Source organism: Falco peregrinus, chromosome 5 (genome assembly GCF_023634155.1).
Source record: "Falco peregrinus isolate bFalPer1 chromosome 5, bFalPer1.pri, whole genome shotgun sequence".
Classification (NCBI taxonomy): Eukaryota; Metazoa; Chordata; class Aves; order Falconiformes; family Falconidae; genus Falco; species Falco peregrinus.
In genome coordinates, this window is record NC_073725.1 from 101,229,807 (window position 1) to 101,250,971 (window position 21,165).

At 40.8% G+C, this 21,165-nt stretch overlaps 1 protein-coding gene across 1 annotated transcript in view; it reads right to left on the reverse strand.

Moving 5' to 3' along the window:
* PRKAR2A (protein kinase cAMP-dependent type II regulatory subunit alpha) overlaps positions 1 to 19,067 on the reverse strand; it is a 68,988-nt gene extending 49,921 nt beyond the window's left edge. Inside the window, exon 1 of the mRNA XM_055804530.1 lies at positions 18,643 to 19,067. Coding sequence (XP_055660505.1) covers positions 18,643 to 18,895 — 253 coding nt within the window. The 5' untranslated portion in view covers positions 18,896 to 19,067. The remainder of the gene's footprint in view (positions 1 to 18,642) is intronic.
* Between the last annotated feature and the right edge of the window lie 2,098 nt (positions 19,068 to 21,165).

A 21,165-nucleotide genomic window follows, 5' to 3' on the forward strand; every position in this document is an offset into this window, starting at 1 on the left:
CATCTATTAAGCTGGAAAACAACAACAAAAATTATATTAATATTAAACACTTTTCCTCTCTGCTGCAGGAGAGGTAAGAAAGGCACATATCTTTTCATTCCCAGTACTGAAAAGTAGCTCTCATCAGTAACAAAAGCTAATAAAATAATTTTTAAAGTAGTAACACATCCTTGTCTCTAATTTAATTGACTTTTTTAATTTGGATTTAAAAATTATGGACACCAATAGAAAAAACACTGTATGGAAGCTTCATCTTAAAAGAGTCCCAGCTCCTTGCTTTCAGAATTTTTTAGAACCCCTCTGACAGAACGTAATAACTACTTCGGAAGGAAAAAGTTGAGTCAACAAGGCAGTCATCTATGCCAGTTAAAAAAAGATGGTTTACTAAGTTATTAAAGCTGTTGTGCTATTTTGGGTTGGCTCTTTTTTGCTTTTTAAGACAGAAGAAAAACTAATATGCACGCTGGAATGGACAGACTTTAAACAGCTGATAAATTCAAGATAAATCTGTACTTGACTCCCAAAGAAATCTGGTTATAATAGCACTTCTTGACTAAGATGTTAAGAATATATTTTTTTAAGACATTTTAGAAAAATGTATCACTATTTCAATATTCTCATTTCATGGCTGAATTTGAGCAGTTATGCATGGTACTATTTTGATTATGTTTCTCAGCAGATATTAATTCAACACGAAAAAGGACTATGACCCCATTGTGCAGTGAACCCTGCTCTCAGAATTCAGGAGTTAATACAGCTTGACTGAAGCCTAAGTACAGACGGCTGAACACCTACCAAGCAGCACTCTGCATTATCTGACATTGCAATGGCATGCCCCACACAGCCCTCTCCTATTTCTTGCTGACAAGTCTCAGAAAACTAGCTAAAAGCAGCACTTTTTTTTTGGTGTTGATTTTTTGAGAGTACTCTGCGTTATGAAGAGATAGCAATAAGGCATGCACATGCTTTACAGACACAAAGTTAGACAAATTTCCAGTGCTAAGGTACAATCTCAGCTGAAAGGATACATCTTATGACTTAAGATATAGCCATACGCTGATACTACAATGCAGATTGTCAGGGACTGAAATGAAAGACTTGGGCATTTTTTCAAGGATTAGAAAGACAAAATTATACACTGCACAGGAAAGGAAGGATACTGCAAAGAATTAGGAAAGTTAAGAAGCAAGTAACAAATCTTCCAAGCATTGTCAGAGGAGGCCAGACACTGCAGGGGTACAGGAAAGCAAGAAAGACACAGTAAGTGAAAAAGGGAAATTTGCTTGGGCTTTAGGAGCGAGTTTAAAGGGGAAGGCATTTCAGAGATAGGATAGCAAAGGAGCCATATTAGTAACATCACAAAAGTTTTAACAGCTAGAATGAAATTAACTTACAAACCCAACATTAAGTAGATAGTAAAAAGTAAAGATCCTTAACATATTTGGAAGCGAGTTTCACAGGGATTCTCTGACAAGGAAAGAGCCTGAAAGGGTCAAAGATGAGTATAAGCCTACAGAGTAAAAGAAACATCACATCAAGAAGAAATTACTCAGGCAAGTTACCTTAAAATAAATGCTTCATACAGGAAAACACAGTTGCACTTTATCTAGGGAATCACCAGGCCAGTAAGAAACATGAGCAACCCACCCTCATGTCTAAGTGCAGTGGCAAAGGAAAGACAGCCTCTTCCATGTCTCCTGCCTCTTCCCTTCTATCTTACCAGTCCTGTTTTCAAGCTTCACCCCTATTTCACGGAATCATAGATATATTAGGCAGGAGGATTAATACTTCAGGGAGCTTAAAGTCTTTGAAACATAATGAAGACAAACTTTGTCTGAAATATTATTGGTAGAAACTTCCAAAGTGCTGTTCAAAGCAACATTTGACTCAGACAAGCACAGTTCTCTTAAAGCAATGCTTTCATGCTTCATCTGTTTTTACTATGGCTTTGATTTCTGGGACACAGATAACTTCACATCTTCATTTCCCTTAAAACATCATACCCTAAAGATTTTTGGTCAGATTTTTATCCTTCGATTGGTTAAAAGGTGCAAAGTCATTGCTCTATGTCACAAATTAAAAATACTTAAACCTCTCTTGGTTTATTTGGAAAGCTGAGTTTCACCAAACATACTTGGAAGTCCTGAAGATAATTTCTAAATGTCACAAGAAAAATGTCCTTTAACTATGTCCAGTAAGCTACTTCATTTTTATTATTTCCACCTGCATCTCTTGCATAAATCTCATTCCATAGATTAATGAACTGTAAACAGGTGGGTGCAATGTAAATAAAGCTAAAACCCACAAACAAAAACCCAACATAAACCTGAGACATTTTTATACATTTCACTATTACTAAATTTGCATTCTATCACAGTAAAGCACCACTGTTAAGTTTAAGATACATAAGTCATCTATGTCATACATAACTCATGCCCCAAAGAACATTGTCTCAGTCACTACTTCTGACCTGCCACTAAAATCAGCCAAGATTACTTGTTTTCCATTTCCAGAAGCCTAATTAAACAACTCCTCCTGAACAACTGTGCATTAAACATTATGAAAACTTTAATGAGAGCAACAAGCCACTGAAGGCTCCTCCCCACACTCCTCCCTAAGGGAAATGGCACCCATACCTGTGGTCTGGGACAACACCAGCAAAAGCAGCTCGAGTGAGGTCCAGACGCAGCTCTGCCTCACTCTGACAGTACCCGGACCCTGCTGTCCTCTTCTAAACCTCATCAACAATTCTGCTCTCAGTCTCACTAAAATCAGTGGTCTAGATCTTAAAAACACTCTTACCCCATGAGTATTATCCTTGGGAACAGCACACAGCCAACTTCTCTGAATGTATGCGTATATTGCTTAGCTAAGTACCCCTGCAGAAACCAGGAACCTCTGCTTTACAGATAGGCCAGTAACTGAGAGAAATACTAGACAAGCAATATAACTACAATAGCCAAACATTATCCAAATGGAGATCTGGGGGAAAATCTTCATTAAAGTAACATGGATGAAGTGGAAAATGCTATCACTGGCACTGGCTTTAGTGTTTACACAGCCTCAGGTATAAGCTATTGTAAAATTAAGTATGAAAAGGGTGGGAGACAAGCATGTCAGCTACGTTAATAACACTAGCCAGTTAAACTATGGACTGGATTTATGTATTTCACACCCCTGCCATTGCCTTTCTATCACCTCTTCCCCTGGTACCCAACCATTCGTTCCCTTCTCAAGACACCTGCATTCTGCCTGAGAGAAGACAACTGCAGCAGCAAAGACATGTTACAGTTCCCACTCACACAGAAATCCTTCTAATTTCTGTTTCAATACTACACTTACCCTGTAATTTCCAAGGCTTCTAATACATTCCTACTGCCAAGGCTTTACCCCGTATCTCAGGGACTGCCATAGAAGCATGGTAAATACTTAAGTAATTAATCCACACACTCTCAAAAGCTGGACCGCTGCTGTCTTCTGACAGCTAACTCTGCGTTTGCAACATGCTACATTACAGTGCACCACTGATATTCTTGTCACACTTCATTTCCCAGTTTTATACTACCCTTCCTGTCCAGGGCAAACTTTTTTCCTAATACTCCTCACGTAACATCTTCACATCCCAATTAAACACACACACACTTATATGTACTTTTATACAGCCTTTCTCAATGAAAAAGTCCTCAGATAACTCACAGAATCCTGTACTTCAATTATCATCTATTGCCTCATAGCTGTCCTTTAGGTAGAGGCATATTTTAAGACACAGCAAATGTTGCATGCATTCCTAATATTTTTCTAGGTACGCTTGTCATTTAAGACAATTTCAATAAGGCACAATGCTGTACTTTTAATTAGATGCATAATGAAGAGTTTATTTCCTATTATATGTAGAAAAAAATATGACAATACACAGGTACTCTTGTGGTTTAGCAATGAAAAACAAAGAAAAAAATAATTTTGACTGCCTCTCAGTTTCCACCAGAAAGCCAACCTTAATTTTACATTCACTGCATTGTATTTTAGAGAGATTCCATCTGCTCTGTCTGTAGTACACATTAATATTCAGAAGACATCTGCAGTGTGCAGACCAAGCTTTTAATTGGAATCATGTCACAGCTACCAACACACAACACTGAATGTAAATGTTGGCTATCTGCACTTGGCAGCTGCTTGGCAGGCTTAGTATAAGGTCCTACCGAGACTGATAATGTCTTTAAATAACGTGGTATCAGGACATAAAAGGTATCTTGAGAAAAATCAAATATTTACTACCATGAAACAGTTCTACAATGCCATCCATACCTGATACAGTTTACTAGCACCTTAAACCACTTATAAGCAAAATATGGTTTATAGTCACCCGTAATTGTCAGAGACAACAAATTGATACAACTGAACACTCACGTCTTTCATTATGATAAATATCTACGCAAATTTAACTTATGCATAAGAGGACAAAGAAAACCAGACTTCATTGCAATTGAAATTGTGTAATGAAGCTTGAAGCATTTATAAAAATCACAAACTCAAGCATTGCTAACCATATAAGAGCACCGGAGAAAAATATATTCAATTAACAGGTGTGCTCAGTGATTTAAGACAGGTTCCTAAAATGTCAGACTAAATATTCTAGAATGAACAATATAGTTACTTACCTTTTTTTAGAAACAAATGACCCTGAGTTAACAGCATCATCATTTGCTTCAAATCCTTGCCAAACCATGGTAACATAAAACTACATGTTCACAATCATCTATGTATTTTCACCTTGTACTCTTCTGTAAGTTTCTGACAAATGGGACAGTGATCAGCAACATATATACACATATATACATTTTTCTATACATAGACAATTTAAGATTTTGTCCAGGACAAGCAACTAGTAGTTACACCACCAAACTGATCATATACATGCTGCAATACATATACATGTTGTATACACTTGCTTTTCATGAAATATACATTTTCATAGGGAAATATACATCTTCCACCATATACGCCACAGTATCATAACAAACTTTTACACAAATCTAACATATGTCACCACAAAAAAAATTACACATGTAGAGACAACAACAGAACAGAAAGCCATTGTGATCCAACGTTCTAACCTTAGTGCCCTTCCCTGATAAGACTAATTGGCTTAACGGATACTGCTTAGCCTCAGTACAGCTTCCAACACAAATAAGTAAATTACACAGAAGGGGAAGACTCAATTGTTTGCGCTCAGGGCATACACACATCATCAGTCTCAAGCCTGTACTTGTACATCCATCACCATTTCAAAACACATTATGGTAGAAGGGCAATAAAGGAAAAAAGAATCAGAGGACAGAGGAGGGTTTCAGTCCCAAACCTGAGCATACAACAAGCTAACTGATGACCACCATTTGTAGCTGCACGTCCAATCTGCTTCAATGCAAAGGAAAAAAGGGTTGGTCTTGGCTTTTTCATCAGTGATACACAGCTGATCTGCTCAAGTTTGCACTAGAACAGAAAGGAAGAACTAACGTGGGCAGTTACAGATGAGATGCAGCCTAAGAAGCTTTTTCTTTTGCCTCTGAGCTATTTACAGTCTCGGATAAAACAGATTAGAGTCACTCTCACAGTCAGGTACTGTATCTCATGTGACAGACAGTAAGAAACAACTATAACTGAACTAGTTCTTCAGAAGAGAGCAATTTAGAAGAAAAATATGGAAGAGAAGATTTAAAGCTCTGCAGAAACAACTAGCAACACTGACAGGGCACGATGTTTTATATACCCAGTATGGATGTTACGCTGTTATATTTGCCAGGTCAACCTAAGCTCAGGGTTGTATCATTATAGATACCTAGGTAGGATTTAAGAATAGCATCCTACAGCTAAAACAGGAGGCATGTAAAAGCCCATCGTTCTTTATGTGGGTCACTTTTAATTTCATTACCAATTCCTACTGTCATTACTGATTTGGATGATGAAACCTAGTGTGTTTTTGCATAAGACAAAGCTAAAATGGGTTGTGCTGCCATCTGATTTGATCTGTATAAAAGAGCAAGAGGAATTTCAATTAGAAACACCAGCATTAAGCATCACTTCAAGCTGATTCAGAGCCTAATCTCACACATCCACATTTAAATCACAGCAAAAGTACACATGTATTTGCTAGTTAAGACATATTAGCTTCATGGTATCCTGGGCTGCATTAGGAGCAGGATTGCCAGGTTGAGAGGTGGTCCTTCCCTCCTACTCAGCCCTGATAAGGCCACACCTGGTATATTGTGTCCAATTCCAGGCTCCCCAGTACAAGAGAGACACGGACATACTAGAGAGAGTCCAGCAAAGGGCCACAAAGATGATGAAGGGACTGGAGCATCTCTTGTATAAGAACTGGCTGAAAGAGCCGGGACTGTTAGCCTAGGTAGATAAGGCTCAGGGGAGATCTTATCAATCTGAACATAGCCAGGCTCTTTTCAGTGGTGACCAGTGGCAGGACAAGAGTCAATGGGCACAAACTGAAACACAGGAGGATCCATCTGAACATGATGAAACACATTTTTACTGCAAGGTGACCAAGCACTGGCACAGGTTGCCCAGAGAGGTTGGTTCTGGAGCCTCCATTCCTCAGGATACTTAAAAGCTATCTAGACATGGACCTGTGCAACCACTCTACACAGCCCTGATTAACCAGGGTGGCTGGACAAAATGAGCTCCAGAAGTTCCTTCCAACCTCAACCCATCCTGTGATTCCTAACCGTTCACTAAAACTCATACTTTGCTTCCCGTTTAAGTTCCAATGGCAAGAAGGCAAACAGAAGTAAGCTTCATTTGCAGATAAATGCATTCAGGGACCCTCTAGTTTCAGACATCCTTTTTCCAGGTAGGTAACTATAAACGTTGACAGAACCACTGCATAGGCTTTGGGCTGTTGCAGTTCAATTTGTTTGGCTGGATTTTTTCAAAGGGGAAAGGGGAAAGAAGGGAGGAAGAGAAGAAGCTGAGAAATAGCCTGGGATTCTACAATTTCTTACAAGGGGCATATTCTCCGTATTTGCAAACCAAGCACTTGGGCATTTTTAAAATTTTTCAGTGATGCCCCTCCTGCAATGTACTAAACAAGTTCTTATTCTATTAATGCCACATAAAAGCCAACAAGCATCCACATCCTGAACAAATGTCAACATATATATTAGCCCTCTTAGCCAGCGTCACAAAAGGCATCTAATATCGGCTGATCATCTACAATAACCTCTGCATCCTTCCCCACGTCACTGTTACCTAGGATTTAGCATTCTATCCTGTATACGTAACCACCACTGAAGACTCATTCTTGCCTGAACAGTTTGTGAATGACCCTTCTCAAAAATCAACAATTTAAAAAGCTGGCTCAATTCTTCATCAAGTCTGATTTTGACAGTTTTCTTAATTAGGTGCTTAAAAAAAGACTGAAGATGTGTTGATTTGTGAAACACAAAAACCAGTGTAGTCAAAGAACTAGTGTCCCCATACACAAGATGTTCAAAAAAATACATTTGGAGAAAAAAAATTGTATCACACATCATATCACATTTTTTAATAACCGAAGCCAGAAAACCCTGCTCAGTTGTTTATAAAAAGTTCTAGATATACTTGCAACAGAAGTTATTGCTTTTCCAGTTATTAAAAAAAAAAAAATAGGCAAAACAAAGACAAATACAGAAAAAAAAAAAATCACACCAAGCCACAACTTCTGTCCTATACGCACATTTATCTACAGTAGTGATAGGAGACGTGCACAGGATTGACATGACTTTATCCTGTAGTGATAGCTTCAGAATCACAGTGGTGGACACTGTTGTGGTGGACACTGGTTTTCTGCCTTGCTTCCCCTCATCTATAGGGTGCAGGATTCTCTGTATGCGCACAACTGACTCTACAATTCATGTTAATTTTCTTGTCTGGTGCTTTGCTAGGGAGACAAGAAAACATGAATCACACCCAGCCCTTCCACACCACCACAGCAAGTAGCACAGCCTCAGCTCTGAGGGAGGATGACAGCCAGCAGACTGAGGGGTGGCACAAAGTGATGTGACAGAAGATGCAGAAGACTATCATGGATTCTACAGAAGTATTACTGACATCTCTGGCAATTCTGTGATCTGTGTGTATATAACATGAAGTACTACTACATTACCAGTATAATCATACTCACCAATAATTCACAAGTGGATCCTGTTCTATTCTGATATAATTTGGTGACAGGCTCTTTTAGTAAATAAAGTATGAATAAATTTGACTAAATTCTAAATACATATGGTTTAAAAATTTAAAAAGTTAAAACTTCTAATCTGGGCAATCTTCAGGTTGTGATAAACAAACAAATCATAAGCAAAAATAACTTCTGTACCGCAACTCAAAACAATGTTTTTGTACCTTTCTTCTTTCAGATTTGTACTTCTAACAATATTAAGTCAACATCTCTATATATATTTTAAAAGGGTATAACTGTAAAAAGAATAATCTCCATGTAAAAAAGTATTTTGATGGACCACTCCCCACACACATACACTTTCAGTAATTGCATCCTGTGCAATCTGACAAGAAGAGGATTTTGGGGAAAGAGGGAGGGTGAAGACAGACGGATTTGTCCTCTTTCCTAAGAAGGGATAATAGTAAAAATCAGTGTGTTCTCCCCAGATCAGGGAAAATCCTTCTATAGAATAGCAGAATCATTGAGGCTGGAAAAGACCTTTAAGATCAGAGTCCAACCATAAACCTAGCGCTGCCAAGTCCACCACTAAACCATGTCCCTAAACCACACCTACAATGCTCATGAATGTTTGAAGTCACTGCAAGAGGGCACAAGTTAATATTGATTCCAACATAAATATGCCAGTAACAAAAGAAATTCCCTAACCAAAGTGAGCTGCAGCAAGTGGCAAGTACTAAATGGTTCAGCTTCCAGATGAACTGATCTTTAGTAGCAGAACTTCTAGCATAAAGCTCCCCAAGGTCGCTGTTACATACTACTTCAAAATAAAAGGTACACAAATCTTTTAGTTATGAGAAGTTAACAATGCCTGCATGTAAAAGATACAAAAAGTTATAAAAAACCACTAGCAAAGACAGTACACATCATACAAAGTTATCTTTTTTCATAGCACTATGAAACAATAACACGTGGTACAACACATTAAATGTTTTTTAGCAGCAAGAAATTGATACTTAACAGGGACATGAGAGACGTGCACACAGAATACAAAAGAAACAGAAGTAAGGTTTACGGCTGTTTACGATAAAGTTAAACAATTGCAAGATTAGAATAAAATCATTATACAAGTTATTCCCAGTGATGCTTAATTTTTATATCTTTCAGAAACTGGAGTATCTAAAGCAACATCACCACTCTGAAGAGTATTAAGTTTTAGCATTTCAGATCAAGAATACTTGTGGAATCTTTCCATCACCCTTCCCCAACGGTGTCAAAGACAGAAGACTTAATGTTAATCAATTTTAATGAGCCATCTTCCATAACTTATCCCTGAGAAAGCTTTGAATGTTACAAATACTTATGAATTTTAATCAGAAACATTGACAACATGAAATGTTAAAAAACTATTTCAGAACAATTCCTTTCAAAAAAAAAAAAGGGGGGGGACAAAAAAAAAAAAAAAAAAAAAAAAAGAGGTAACTCCACGATCTTTGAATTTTTATTCCAGAGCTATCCATGAGACATCTTTCATAGAGAGGTACTCCTCATATCCATCTATGAGAACCTAAGACCGACCAGTTCCTTACACTACCACATGTGCCCGAGGAAGCAATTCTTCCTGAATGATCAAGATTAGCCCAAGTGTTGCCCACAGAAATGGCAACGCGTACTGGAGCTCCTAACAGGGAAGAAAAAAGAAATACAACCAAAACCACGCACACAAATATTTGTATTTTTCATTTCTTAAAATCTTTTCTATGGAATAGTTTTCTCAATAGGAAGCATAAAACAATATGCTAATCCCAAGGGAGGAAGAACCAAAATGGAAATGAAGGGCCATTGTGACATCCTGCTTTATAAGTCTGTCAATACACAATCACCAACAACAAGGAACTTGGCATTATAGTTTATTCAAAAAAACACGGGAAAACTACAGAGTAGTTTCTCAACCCTCATCTAAAAAACACAGTTTACACACCAATCTCCAGACCATGTTTTTAGAATGCTCTGCACCAAGAGAAGCAGTACTTCGTCCTTTCCAACCCTTCACTGCATGCCCTGTTCAGAGGACAGAAACAGTTACTGATGGAAGAATATCTTTTTACCAAAGCCAGCACTTCATCTCCAACTTGCAATGCTAATCCTTCTTCACACAAGGTTTAGAGAAATTATCTTGTGACAATTTGCTCAGTTTTGCTGGTAAAGCCCCTGACCACGGACCATCTTGGTTTGGACTTCACCAACACCCAAAAAGGAATGCAGGGTTCCAGACTTCTCTAAGATAACCTCAAAACAAAATCTGACATCAGGCCAGTTGGAAAGGGAGTTCCTGCAGGCTTCTGAGGAGAAGCAAAGCTGTTCTTCAAACCACCCTCACAAAGTTAACAGGGAATAGAAGGAGGGAATAGAGTGGCTTAAATTGTTTTATAAAAATAAAACCCAAGTTCGTTGTTGTTTTTAAATTATCACAAAAACAATGCTACAGAAGGCATACTTGCAGTCCCTCCCACATGCCACGAAGGCAGGCTGTTCCTAGAGATGTCTTCCTGGCAAAAGGGAATTTCCAAGTCTATATGCAGAGCAGAATTGCCACTACTCATTTGCAATTTCTACACAGAAATGTTCCAGTATGGAAAGAGCTAGCAGCAAAACTGCTACTAACACAACGCTGGGCTTTATTATACACGACTTTACTGCATATTTATGAAACAGAGGCCAAATCCCAGCAGTATGATAACTGTTAAGACAGGCTTGTTTTCTTCTGAATCTCTTCTCTAAGTATCCTAACCATTAAAGCACACAGAGGACACTGCCATGATCACCATAATTTTCACCACCTCACAGACAAGTGACCACAACGCAGCTGCTTGTTCTGTGTAACAGCTTTCTGAAGTTTCCACCTGATAGTCTCTTTCAGATCCATACTTTTAAAAGATAATGATCCTTGTGTGTTAAAGGATCTCGTAAGCACAGACCCTTTAGTAGAATTAGTATCTTGGTGCCAGAGTCTTTTATACATGGGTGTTTCAACCACACTCAGGTTTCTCAAATTCCCCACCAGTTACTTTTCTAACCAATGTTCTTATGATTATGATTTACGATTTACCTTGTCTGTTTCATATTACAGTGATGCATAAAGATATTAAAAATATAGAGTGCAGAAGAATACACATCATTTGCTGTGGAAACGATGGTAATGCAGGAAAAAAGAAGGAATCACAGAATCTTGATGTATCAAAAAACTTCAAACAATTCTTATATACCAAAAAAGTACTGATGCAAAGCCAGGCATGGAACACAAAGATGTAAGTGTAGCAGCATATCTAAAGGAATCTAAAGGACCATTACAGAGGCAAGAATAGCATCCCTCTAAAAGAAGAGCCAGTACGTTTGTCAGAGTTGTATTTGTCATTGTCTCCCTCTTCTTTCACAAAAAAATATGAATGATCATTCATGAAGTTGAAAACATTACTAAAGCCAGTGAGAAACATTCATAGCTCATCTTGGCTACACTTCCAGTCTTCATTTGAATAATGAGAAACTGCTCTTTGTTAAAGATTAATGCCTTTTAATGACTGACTGGTGAATAGTTTGAAGTGAGCTTGTTCTCTGTTGTCTCCTCCTCTTCCCCAAGATCTCCATTGTTCTATTTTAGGTAAGAGGGGACAAGTAAACTTCAGTATTAGCAAAAGGGGAAGACAGCACTCTGCAACACTGACAGAATTGTCTCAGCACTCTAATATTAGTTTATTAAATTAAAAAAATAGCACAATTAAAAAGCAGCTAGTATTCAGTACAATATGTGCCACTGCAATACAATAATTTCCTTTAGCTTAATTTTAGAACCAGCTAGAAGAACCCAATTTTAGAAGTTTCATACAATTTTTCTCACAATAAACTTTTTCAACACAGAAACACAAGCTTTTAAGAATTCAGCAATTATTTACAGAGGTTAGTTATCCACTCCTCTATAGTTAGTTATGCTCTTTTTACAGGCTAGTACACATAGTAGTAGTTTCTATTTGCCCAAAGTAACAGCAGGATGCTAAAAGAGCAGAAACCGAGTCTAGAATTTAATTTATGTCCACAGTTACACCTACTACCAAAAGCTTTTTCAGGAAATACTGAGCTTAACAGTTAAGCGAAAAGTTACTAGATACAATAGACCACAAATATGAATTTAAAATAAATTTAATTTAAAACAAATAAAAGTACTACTTGCTTCTTCACATTTTAGGATGTACAAATCACTTAAGGAAAGCAGAACAATTATGGCAAGCCACTAAGAGGAAACTGGAATAAGAGGATATCTTCCTCAAGATTGTAAGGACTGTGTAATAGATGCTGTAGGAATAGTAAGTGCTGTTTCAAGATGTTAAAACAACACTGTAAACACCCTGTCAAAACTGGAAGAAACTTGTATTTTAAAATTAACACAGAAGTTCCTCCCCCTTATGTAAATCAATATACATTTAGCAATATCCAGTGATTTCTGCAGATTTCAGTCAACTCAACTACAATTCTGTTTCTCATCCAACCAGCAGCTTTTATCCCTTCACTAGATACTTTTCAGTTCTTTTACTATCTCAGGTAAGAACAATGTATTACACCTGTATTTTAACTAAATCTTCATTTGTACTGAAGATTATGGTCCTTCGGGCTTCATTGAGATACAAATGGTGACTTCCTTAGAACTACATCATTTAGTTAAAAAAGTCCTAGCCTAGCCTTGTTAGTAGAGTAAGTACAATCTTAAGAACAAATACTGAAAAGCAAGACACTGTGATAAGCAAATACAAAAGCAAAAAGACCTCCAGAAAAAAGCTTTAGATATTTTTTGCGCGTAACTGAAGAGAAGTGGTATCAGTCTTCCTTAATACTTAGTTTATCTTCAAAGTTCCCCTGTATGAACAAGATAACTATAGGGAATGAAGCTCCATTAGTACTAACAGCAAACACTATTTAATCCTTCAGATTTAAGTCAGTGTGAACTGTCTCAGCAAAAGCAAAGAGATGTGCAAGTACAGCAGCCGCACAATGGTAGTCTTTCACTTGGTATTTTTTTAAACCCATTCAAGATGCAATGCTGCCAAGATCTATAAAAATCTGAAAAGTAAATGTAGAAATATAGTCCTCTTAAAACATAGATGCATCGCTAATACTTTGCTTCATAACCGAATTCATGTTATTGATGTAGATCAAAGAATAAATAAAACTCTAAAGACTCTTCTACGCCTTCAGGTTGCTAGGCTCACTTACACATACACCCCTTTAAAACATACTATAAAGAAAGAATGTGTATTTCTTTCTTTGTATGCTATAACTCAAAGGCTTAATACAATTAGATCATAATCTAGAATGTTTTCCTCCCTCTCCCCAAAAATCTAGAGACTACTCAAGTAGAGCACAGAACACCTTTGTTATAATTTCTATTAAGCTATTAAGCCACATGAGTCAGTCAAATTTCCAGAGAAAAAAAAAAAGGATGTATCACTAGTAATTATCAGATTATGAAAGTGCATACAGTGCTACCTAGATTTTAAGTAAAGTAGCTATTCTTTGGTCTGAATTTGCATCATACAATGCATAATACTGTAAAACAGATGTTCTGCAATGAGAGGCTCTTTTAACGTTAAGGACCAAAAAAAAAAACCAGGGTGAGGAGAGCGCGACTGTGCTTTACTCCCAGTAAATTAACAATTATGTAGAAAGTACATAGGTGAAAGTTCTACCAAAAAGTTAAACATACTTCAGTTTTAAAGGGGACAGTGTCTCATGGGAACACTTGCAATAACCCATGAATCTGAATTACATGTGAAAACTTGAACAGTATTCTTCAGAAGGACCACTACCCTTCTTATGCTATCCTTCAAAAGTCTTGACATCATCTGACTTCTATCATTCAATAAATTTATTTAATTATTTCAGGAAAACAGCAAGAAGTTTTATGCCTGATCTGTAAACTGACATCGGCAGAGCATAAATGTTTTGTGATTGGTGTAAGACAGTAATTTCCAAGGAATTTCTCAGGACATGTCAGTCAAGTACAGAATAACAAAGCATAAGCAAATGATGCTTAAGAGTAAGAAGTGATCTGAAAGGTTTAATATTTAGCACTTCTGTTAACAATTGAAAAGATAGTTATTTCAAAGATGAACTGAGCTCTTACTCTGTATCACATCCAAGATCTAATGACTTAAAAGTGCATTTCCCTACTCCCTTCTGCATCCCCTCTGCTCAGACATCCCTACTGATGTTTTAAAGATGATATTTACCAAATCCTTGAATTTTAATTGAGAAGCTCAGTGGAGAACGAAACAGGATCTTTTCACCTGTTCATCCAGATTCATATGCACCATCTTCCTTCATAACAACAGAGCACACTGAAGAGGCTAACTTCAAAAGCAATGTATTAAGAAGTGTTCTCTCTTGCTCAGGGAGCAGCTGAAAAGTGCACGTTTGTTCTTTCAGTATCAAGGTAAAATCCAGGGAGGGAAAAATTTGATTTGCACTAAAATGCCTGTCATTAGTTAAAACATCCAAGTTGCTCAAGTTAGCATATAATCCCAAAAATATTTTAGTTCCACCGTTAGTTATACTTAATATCTCCAAGAATAAACATGAGGTGGGGGGGGATGTGTTAAATTAACTGATTACTGTTACAAACAAGGAGACATAAACCAGAAAGTTAACAGTGCAGCACCTTGCAACTTTGTGCAATTGCCTCACTTGACAGGGATGGAAAGTTGCCTGCCTTCCTTCACATGTACTACTCACAGTAGGTTTCCCAAAGCCAGGCTCAAGTCTCAAACAGTGGACAGACCATTTATGTGCCTTTAGTTTCACAGTATTAACACTTTCATTCAGAGCTGCCTTGTTAAAATTACAAGTGTCATGATCAAGGACACGTTTTAAGAATACATCTGTCCTTGGTTACATCCTCAGCCTGATGTTGGAAGTTGTTACTTTGCTTCTTTTCCCTACTCTATCAACTTGTCAATTTTGCAGTTATACCAATCAAGTAAAGGCTCTGAGGAAAGCTTTGTACGTACAATTTCTCTGCCACAGCCCACTGGATAAATGTTTCTGGAGGTTTCCCCCCACCCCACTATCATAGTTTTCTTTCCACGCATTCCTTACACTGCTCCACTCTCTGCTGAACAGCTACATCCTGATGTCCTTTGATCACGTATACAAAAACAATTAAAATGAGGGATGCAACTCCAGGGGCTTCAGAGAGTAAATATAAACCTGGAAGTAATTTCCTGAGTGTCACAAGACAATAGAAGCCTTTTTTGTAGTCTAGTTTCAGTGACTTTTACCACATTGATGGAGTGCCATTACGGCAGGAAAGGAACCACTGGTGTCACTATGACTACATGAAGTCATTTGCCACATAGCTTACACCAAAGGCCAAGAGCTCGTTCTGATTTTATTTCTTGCTTCTATTACCATATGCACTCAAAGCACACAAAGAAACCAGATAGCTAAAGTGTTCTCTAACTCACAGCATACAGATACAGCTTAGTGAGACACACAAATACTTGCCAAAAGCAGACACAGTCAAGCATGTTATTTGTACAGACAACTTTCATACCCCCAACATGTACAATCAGGTTAATTATTTAAGATAGCTTGAAATTCTCTTAACATAAAAATTTGCAAATTTTTTTCATCTTTATATTTAAAAGCAGCCATTTATATTTAAAACATCCATTTGACCTGTCTTTGCAATTTGAAGGTAATGAAGTGTTAACTTAGGAAAGTACAGTGAAATTAAGTCTTTCCTAACTTGTCCAAGATGAAAAAATGCAAAATAAACAGTACTAGGGTTTGTCCATTGAGATTATATGAGTCTCTCATTTTGTGTTTTCTCTACCCTTAAGTGTTTTTTAAATGCTAAGCAGTCTATAAGCACACAAGATCTGGTCTCCCACAACAAGGCAGAAGTATTGTCCTAGCCATACTAGTCATAGAAGACAGAGATATCAGAACCTCCAACTTAACATTTTCTCTTTAATAAAGCCTTCTATAACAACAGTTACAATGGAAATCTAAAAGATACACGGCCATGGTTGACTGCCACCCACACTGTTAAACAGCGTAAGAAAGAATCTTTTCCCTGACCCTACAGAGACCCTCTCCTGCCGTTAAATAGAACGCTGCACTCTTCCTCCCCCAGGTCTTTGAAACTGTAAGGACGGAATAGCGTGGGTTTTCAGATAAGAAGCAAGACAGCATTACTGACTGTGCCACTTGCCTAAAGGGCTCTGACTACAAGTGACACTGACCAGCCTTGTTAATTTAATTTTCTCTCTAAGATAGAAAGATGATGAGCGGGAACTTGAAGTAAAAGGTACAACCTTTCCACTTTGGACAGCCTCACCATATAAGCTGTATGTGAAAGACTGTTAGTCACCATCAAGTTTTTCGATTTTTATCTGAAAACATTTAATTTCAGAAGATCCTTCCAGCTGCTGTTGCCAACATTCATGAGGAAAATTTTACACTTACTTTCCTGAAGAAGGTCTTTCAAACCCTAAAACAAAATAAAATGACAAAGAAATAGAAAAGATGCTTTCAATGACATGAAAAGCTCTGGTGGAGTGGTGCTTTTTGTTTATGTTTTTTGTTTTGGTTGGTTGTTTTTTTTAAAAAGGGAAACACTATATACAAAGATATTGCACATTTTTAAAAATCACATCCAAGTATTTACTGCAATTTTTCCATTTTAAAATAATACATTATATAGGAAAATGTAATTTCTTTTATATTTAGAGATGCTTGCTCTCTTGGGTTGCAGGACAAAAAATCATTTGTAATTATTAGCATAAATCTGCGCTCACACTTGCACATCCCCTTAACTTCAAAGTCACTACCAGTGTCCATCTTTTCACCCTACACCTTTCATCTTTTCTTCTTCATGCCCTAAACAGAACCTCTCTATCATTAGAAAAAAATAAAAATTCAAATCTAGACAGTAATTGCAAACTGCTTTTTAATTCATTCTGACTGTACATTTTATTCTTGTCCTCTTGCATATTCCATGTCCTGTTTAGGTTGTATATTTTCACAAGCAGAAACTATGTTTTACTTTGTGAAGTTCCCAGTCTAAAAGGACTGAAAAATACCTGGTCTCTCAACACTTCCTTAATAAAAACAATTACCTGTTCCATGGTTTAATTTTTTCTTGTTTCTCTAAAACCATTAACCAGAGAACAGACATTGAGAACGCATTTTATCCCCAAGGTGACATATAGTAACTGGTCTAAAAGAGGATCCTTTATCAATAAAAGTCAGAAACCTTTACTTACGTTAGAGGTCAAGGGCACAAGACTTCCAAATGAGGGTACTGAAAGTTTAAGAGAAGCAAGCCTTTTCTCACCTTTTCCTCCCCCCTTAAGTTACCTTCAAATAACAAGTACTCAGTAATTTCTGGTCCAAAATTCTGGGTATGCCAAGTACCACCATACAAAAACATTTTAAATAACTTTTTGCACTGAAGCTCAATTACAGCCCAAGTAATAAACGCTGTGCATTGCACAACACACACAGTACGTTTTGACAGACTAAAAATGGGAGTATCACAAGCGGTGTTTCATTGTCTAGCTCAGAGAGCGCGTATCTTAGCTACAATATGAACAGGAGTATACAGATGGGTTTGAATTGTTGCTATTTAGCAACACGTTAGAAAGTTATTTCAGTGCTTTGTAATAACCAATTCAAAGCATGCAACAGTGGCAATAAACGTCCCCAGCTTCAGTGAAACACTTGTCCACGCTGATGTAAAGACAGAAACGTAAAGATAAGTACAGAAGAGATTGCACAAGAACACATGATCTTCCCTATCACATGCCTGGCATGGCTCAATTCACTGTGATAACCCTGCTCAGACCCCAGGCGCAATTTTGGCCGTTACAGGGTAGCTCCGTGCATCTGCTTTCCGCCACCCCGCCCAGGGAAAGGGCGGCTTGCTGGAGCCCGCAGCTCTAACGCCAAGGCGGGCGAGGCTCTTCCCGGCGGGCGGCCAGTGCTGCGAGCGCACCGCTCCGCACGGCACGGAGCGGCGACGGGAAGGGCCCCCCGGGGCCGCCCGGCAGCGCCCGCCGCCGCACAACGGGGCCACCGGGGCCGCGGCCGGAGCCTCCCCCCATTCAATCCCTCCCGCTCTCGCCCTGCAGCCCCCAGCAGCATCGGCCGCGGCAGCGGCACCGAGGACGGGGCGGCGGAGGCGCCTTTCCGGGCTGCTTCCTCCCCGGGGGCCAGGACCCCGCTGCTCCGGGCCCTTCCTCACCGCCCCGGGCAGCCCCGCGCCGCCTCCTCCCGGGCAGCCGCTCACAGCCCCCCGCCGCCGCCCCGGGCAGCCCCTCGCAGCCTCCTCCCGGGCAGCCGCTCACAGCCCCCCGCCGCCGCCCCGGGCAGCCCCTCGCAGCCTCCCGCCGTCTCCTCCCGCCGCCGCCGCCGCTTACGCTCGAAGTCGGAGTCCGAGTCCTCGTCGCCGCGGTCGGGCTCCTCCTCGCCGTTGGACTCGGTCTGCATGGGCTCCCCGTCGAAGCTGACCACCCTGCGGCCGCCGCCGGCCGCCTCCTGATCGCGGGCATCTCGCAGGCGGGCGAAGTAGTCGGCGGCGAAGCCCAGCAGGTCGGACGGCCGGTGCCGCAGCACCTCCACCGTGTAGCCCTGCAGCAGCTCGGTGAGGCCCGGCGGGATCTCGATGCTCATGGTGCCGGGGGACCGAGGAGGCCGCCGCCTTACCCCCACCCCCCCCGCCCGCCCCCTCGGCGGCCGGCTGTGGCGGCGGCGGGCTCGGGGGCCTCGCTCCGCGGGCGCTGACTGACTCCCGCCGCTCCGGTCACACGCGCCGCGCCGTGAGGGGAGGGGGGAGGGGGCGGGGAGCCGGGACGGTGGGCACCGGCTGCGCAGGCGCGGGAGCGGGCGCGGAGCCAAGGGCCGCGCACGCGCCGAGCGCGGGGAGGCGCGTGCGTCACTGCGAGGCGCGGCGCGAGCCGGGGGAGCTGGGCCGGGGGGCGGGGGGGCGGCGGGGCCGGGCCGGGCCGGGCCGGGCTGGGCTGTAGCGCTGCCCGCAGCACCCGCGGCCCGGCCCGGCCCGGCCCGGCCCGGCCCGGCCGGAGCGGGGCGTGGGGAACCGTGGCCGTCCGTGCCAAGCCGTGACCCCGCCGGCCGGCGGGCAGGGGGCCTCGCCCTGCCCTCCCCTCCCTCACCGCGTTCCCCGGCGGCGGCCCCGCTCGCCGATCGCTTCGCGTTCCTCGCGGGGGTGTTTCGGGGCTCGCCAGGAGCCGGTTTAGTGATCCTGGTCACTAATCTAAACCTCGATCTAATCCTCAATTGGAATTAGGTTGAGGAGCTCCGATCCCTGCGGTTTAATGTCAGAATCAAGGCGTGAAGGGAACGTTCTTGAAAGCAGCGTGCACAGAAGCAGCAGTGCAGGTCTTCACACCTGCGGGTAAAAGCCGATGAAGCCACAAAGTCACCATCCCTGAAATGGCAGCGGCAGCGCTGACCTGCGCCATGCCGAATGCCCCAGAGCATTACAGAAATTCAGAAAAGGGAAAACATCATTGCTTGTATGTGTGAGCTTTGGAGATACCGATTGCTGTGTCACTAAGTGTGTGCTGTTTGGATTTTTGCACGTACTTACGCAAAGCCTGTCGGCAGCGTGTGCCTGCAGTGGGGTTGGGGGACACCGGCCCCTGGGGACTGGTGGGGGTGGGAAGCCCATCCTGGGAGAAAACTGGGAAGCCCATCCTGGGAGAAAACTGGGAAGCCCATCCTGGGAGAAAACGGGCCTGTGCAAACGTGAGTCAAAGGGAATGGGGATGCTGGCTTAGTGATGCTGCTGCATGTTTTCAGTGTAAATATTTTTCCTTAATTCCTCTTTTGTTTCAGCAGTAAGGGGGCAGAAAGCGGCTTGTACTCAAAATACAAAATTCTACTTGGAGGCCTAGGACTGGCTGAGGCCATTAACTCTGTTTTGGTTTTGTTGCTCGTGTGGCAAAGGGTGCCCTTGCTCTTCCAGCTGGTTGTCGCCATGCTCCCACACAAAGACAGCCTGTTCATTGCCATTCCCCGGGGGCACAGCAGCGGGTCCCAGAACGCCTCGGTGCCCCAGTCGTAGCTCTTACGGACTTCATCCTCAGGGTGGGAATCTCATGGCGCTTACTGTGGCACCCAGCCTCTCTGGTGAAAGCTGTAGCACAGAGAATACAGTATTTCTACGCCGAGTAAGATTGCATCTCATATCCATACAAATGAATAAATAAAAAGCAAGCACAGGAGGTAGATTTGCCACATCCCATCAGTTGATCTGGAGATTATGCATGAAGCCGTTTCTCCTCATTTTTATTCTTCTCTACAGCAGGCACAATAATTGCTGTATCCCTTTTCTCAAAAAATAATTGATACTGATTTTTCATTTACGACTCCTACCATATTATCTTTCCGATGGTCTCAAACACTACAAGAGCACATTTCACTGCTCAGTCTATATACTTCAACTACAGATAGAACGGGTACAGGGAATGGTTCTGATCAACAAGAAAACAGCATTTGGTTAGTCCCCCACATCTTTCCTTTGCCAGTTGGGTGCTGAAGATACTGCTGGTGGTGAAGAGGTAAAAATTAAAAAATGCTGTAAAAATGAAAAAAATACTAAAAAAAAGCATTGACAAGTAGGGTCAGAGGAAGAAAGAGAAAGTCTTAATTCCAAGGGAATACACTTATTTTTCTTTCCCACTCTTTTGCACAACAGCCACCTGACAATTGCTTGCTTTTGGCATTAGTCAGCTCTTGTATTGGGTTTTAACATTTGTTGATCATTTTCTCTCATTTGTGCTGGTGGGTATAAATCTGTTTATTTATATGAAAAAATGTGTTACACCGGTAAATATTGTTAAGTCTCTGAAGAGCTACGTTGTGTTAGCCTTCTGATATTTATATGTCCACACATAACTAATCAGCTTCAGTGGAAAGTA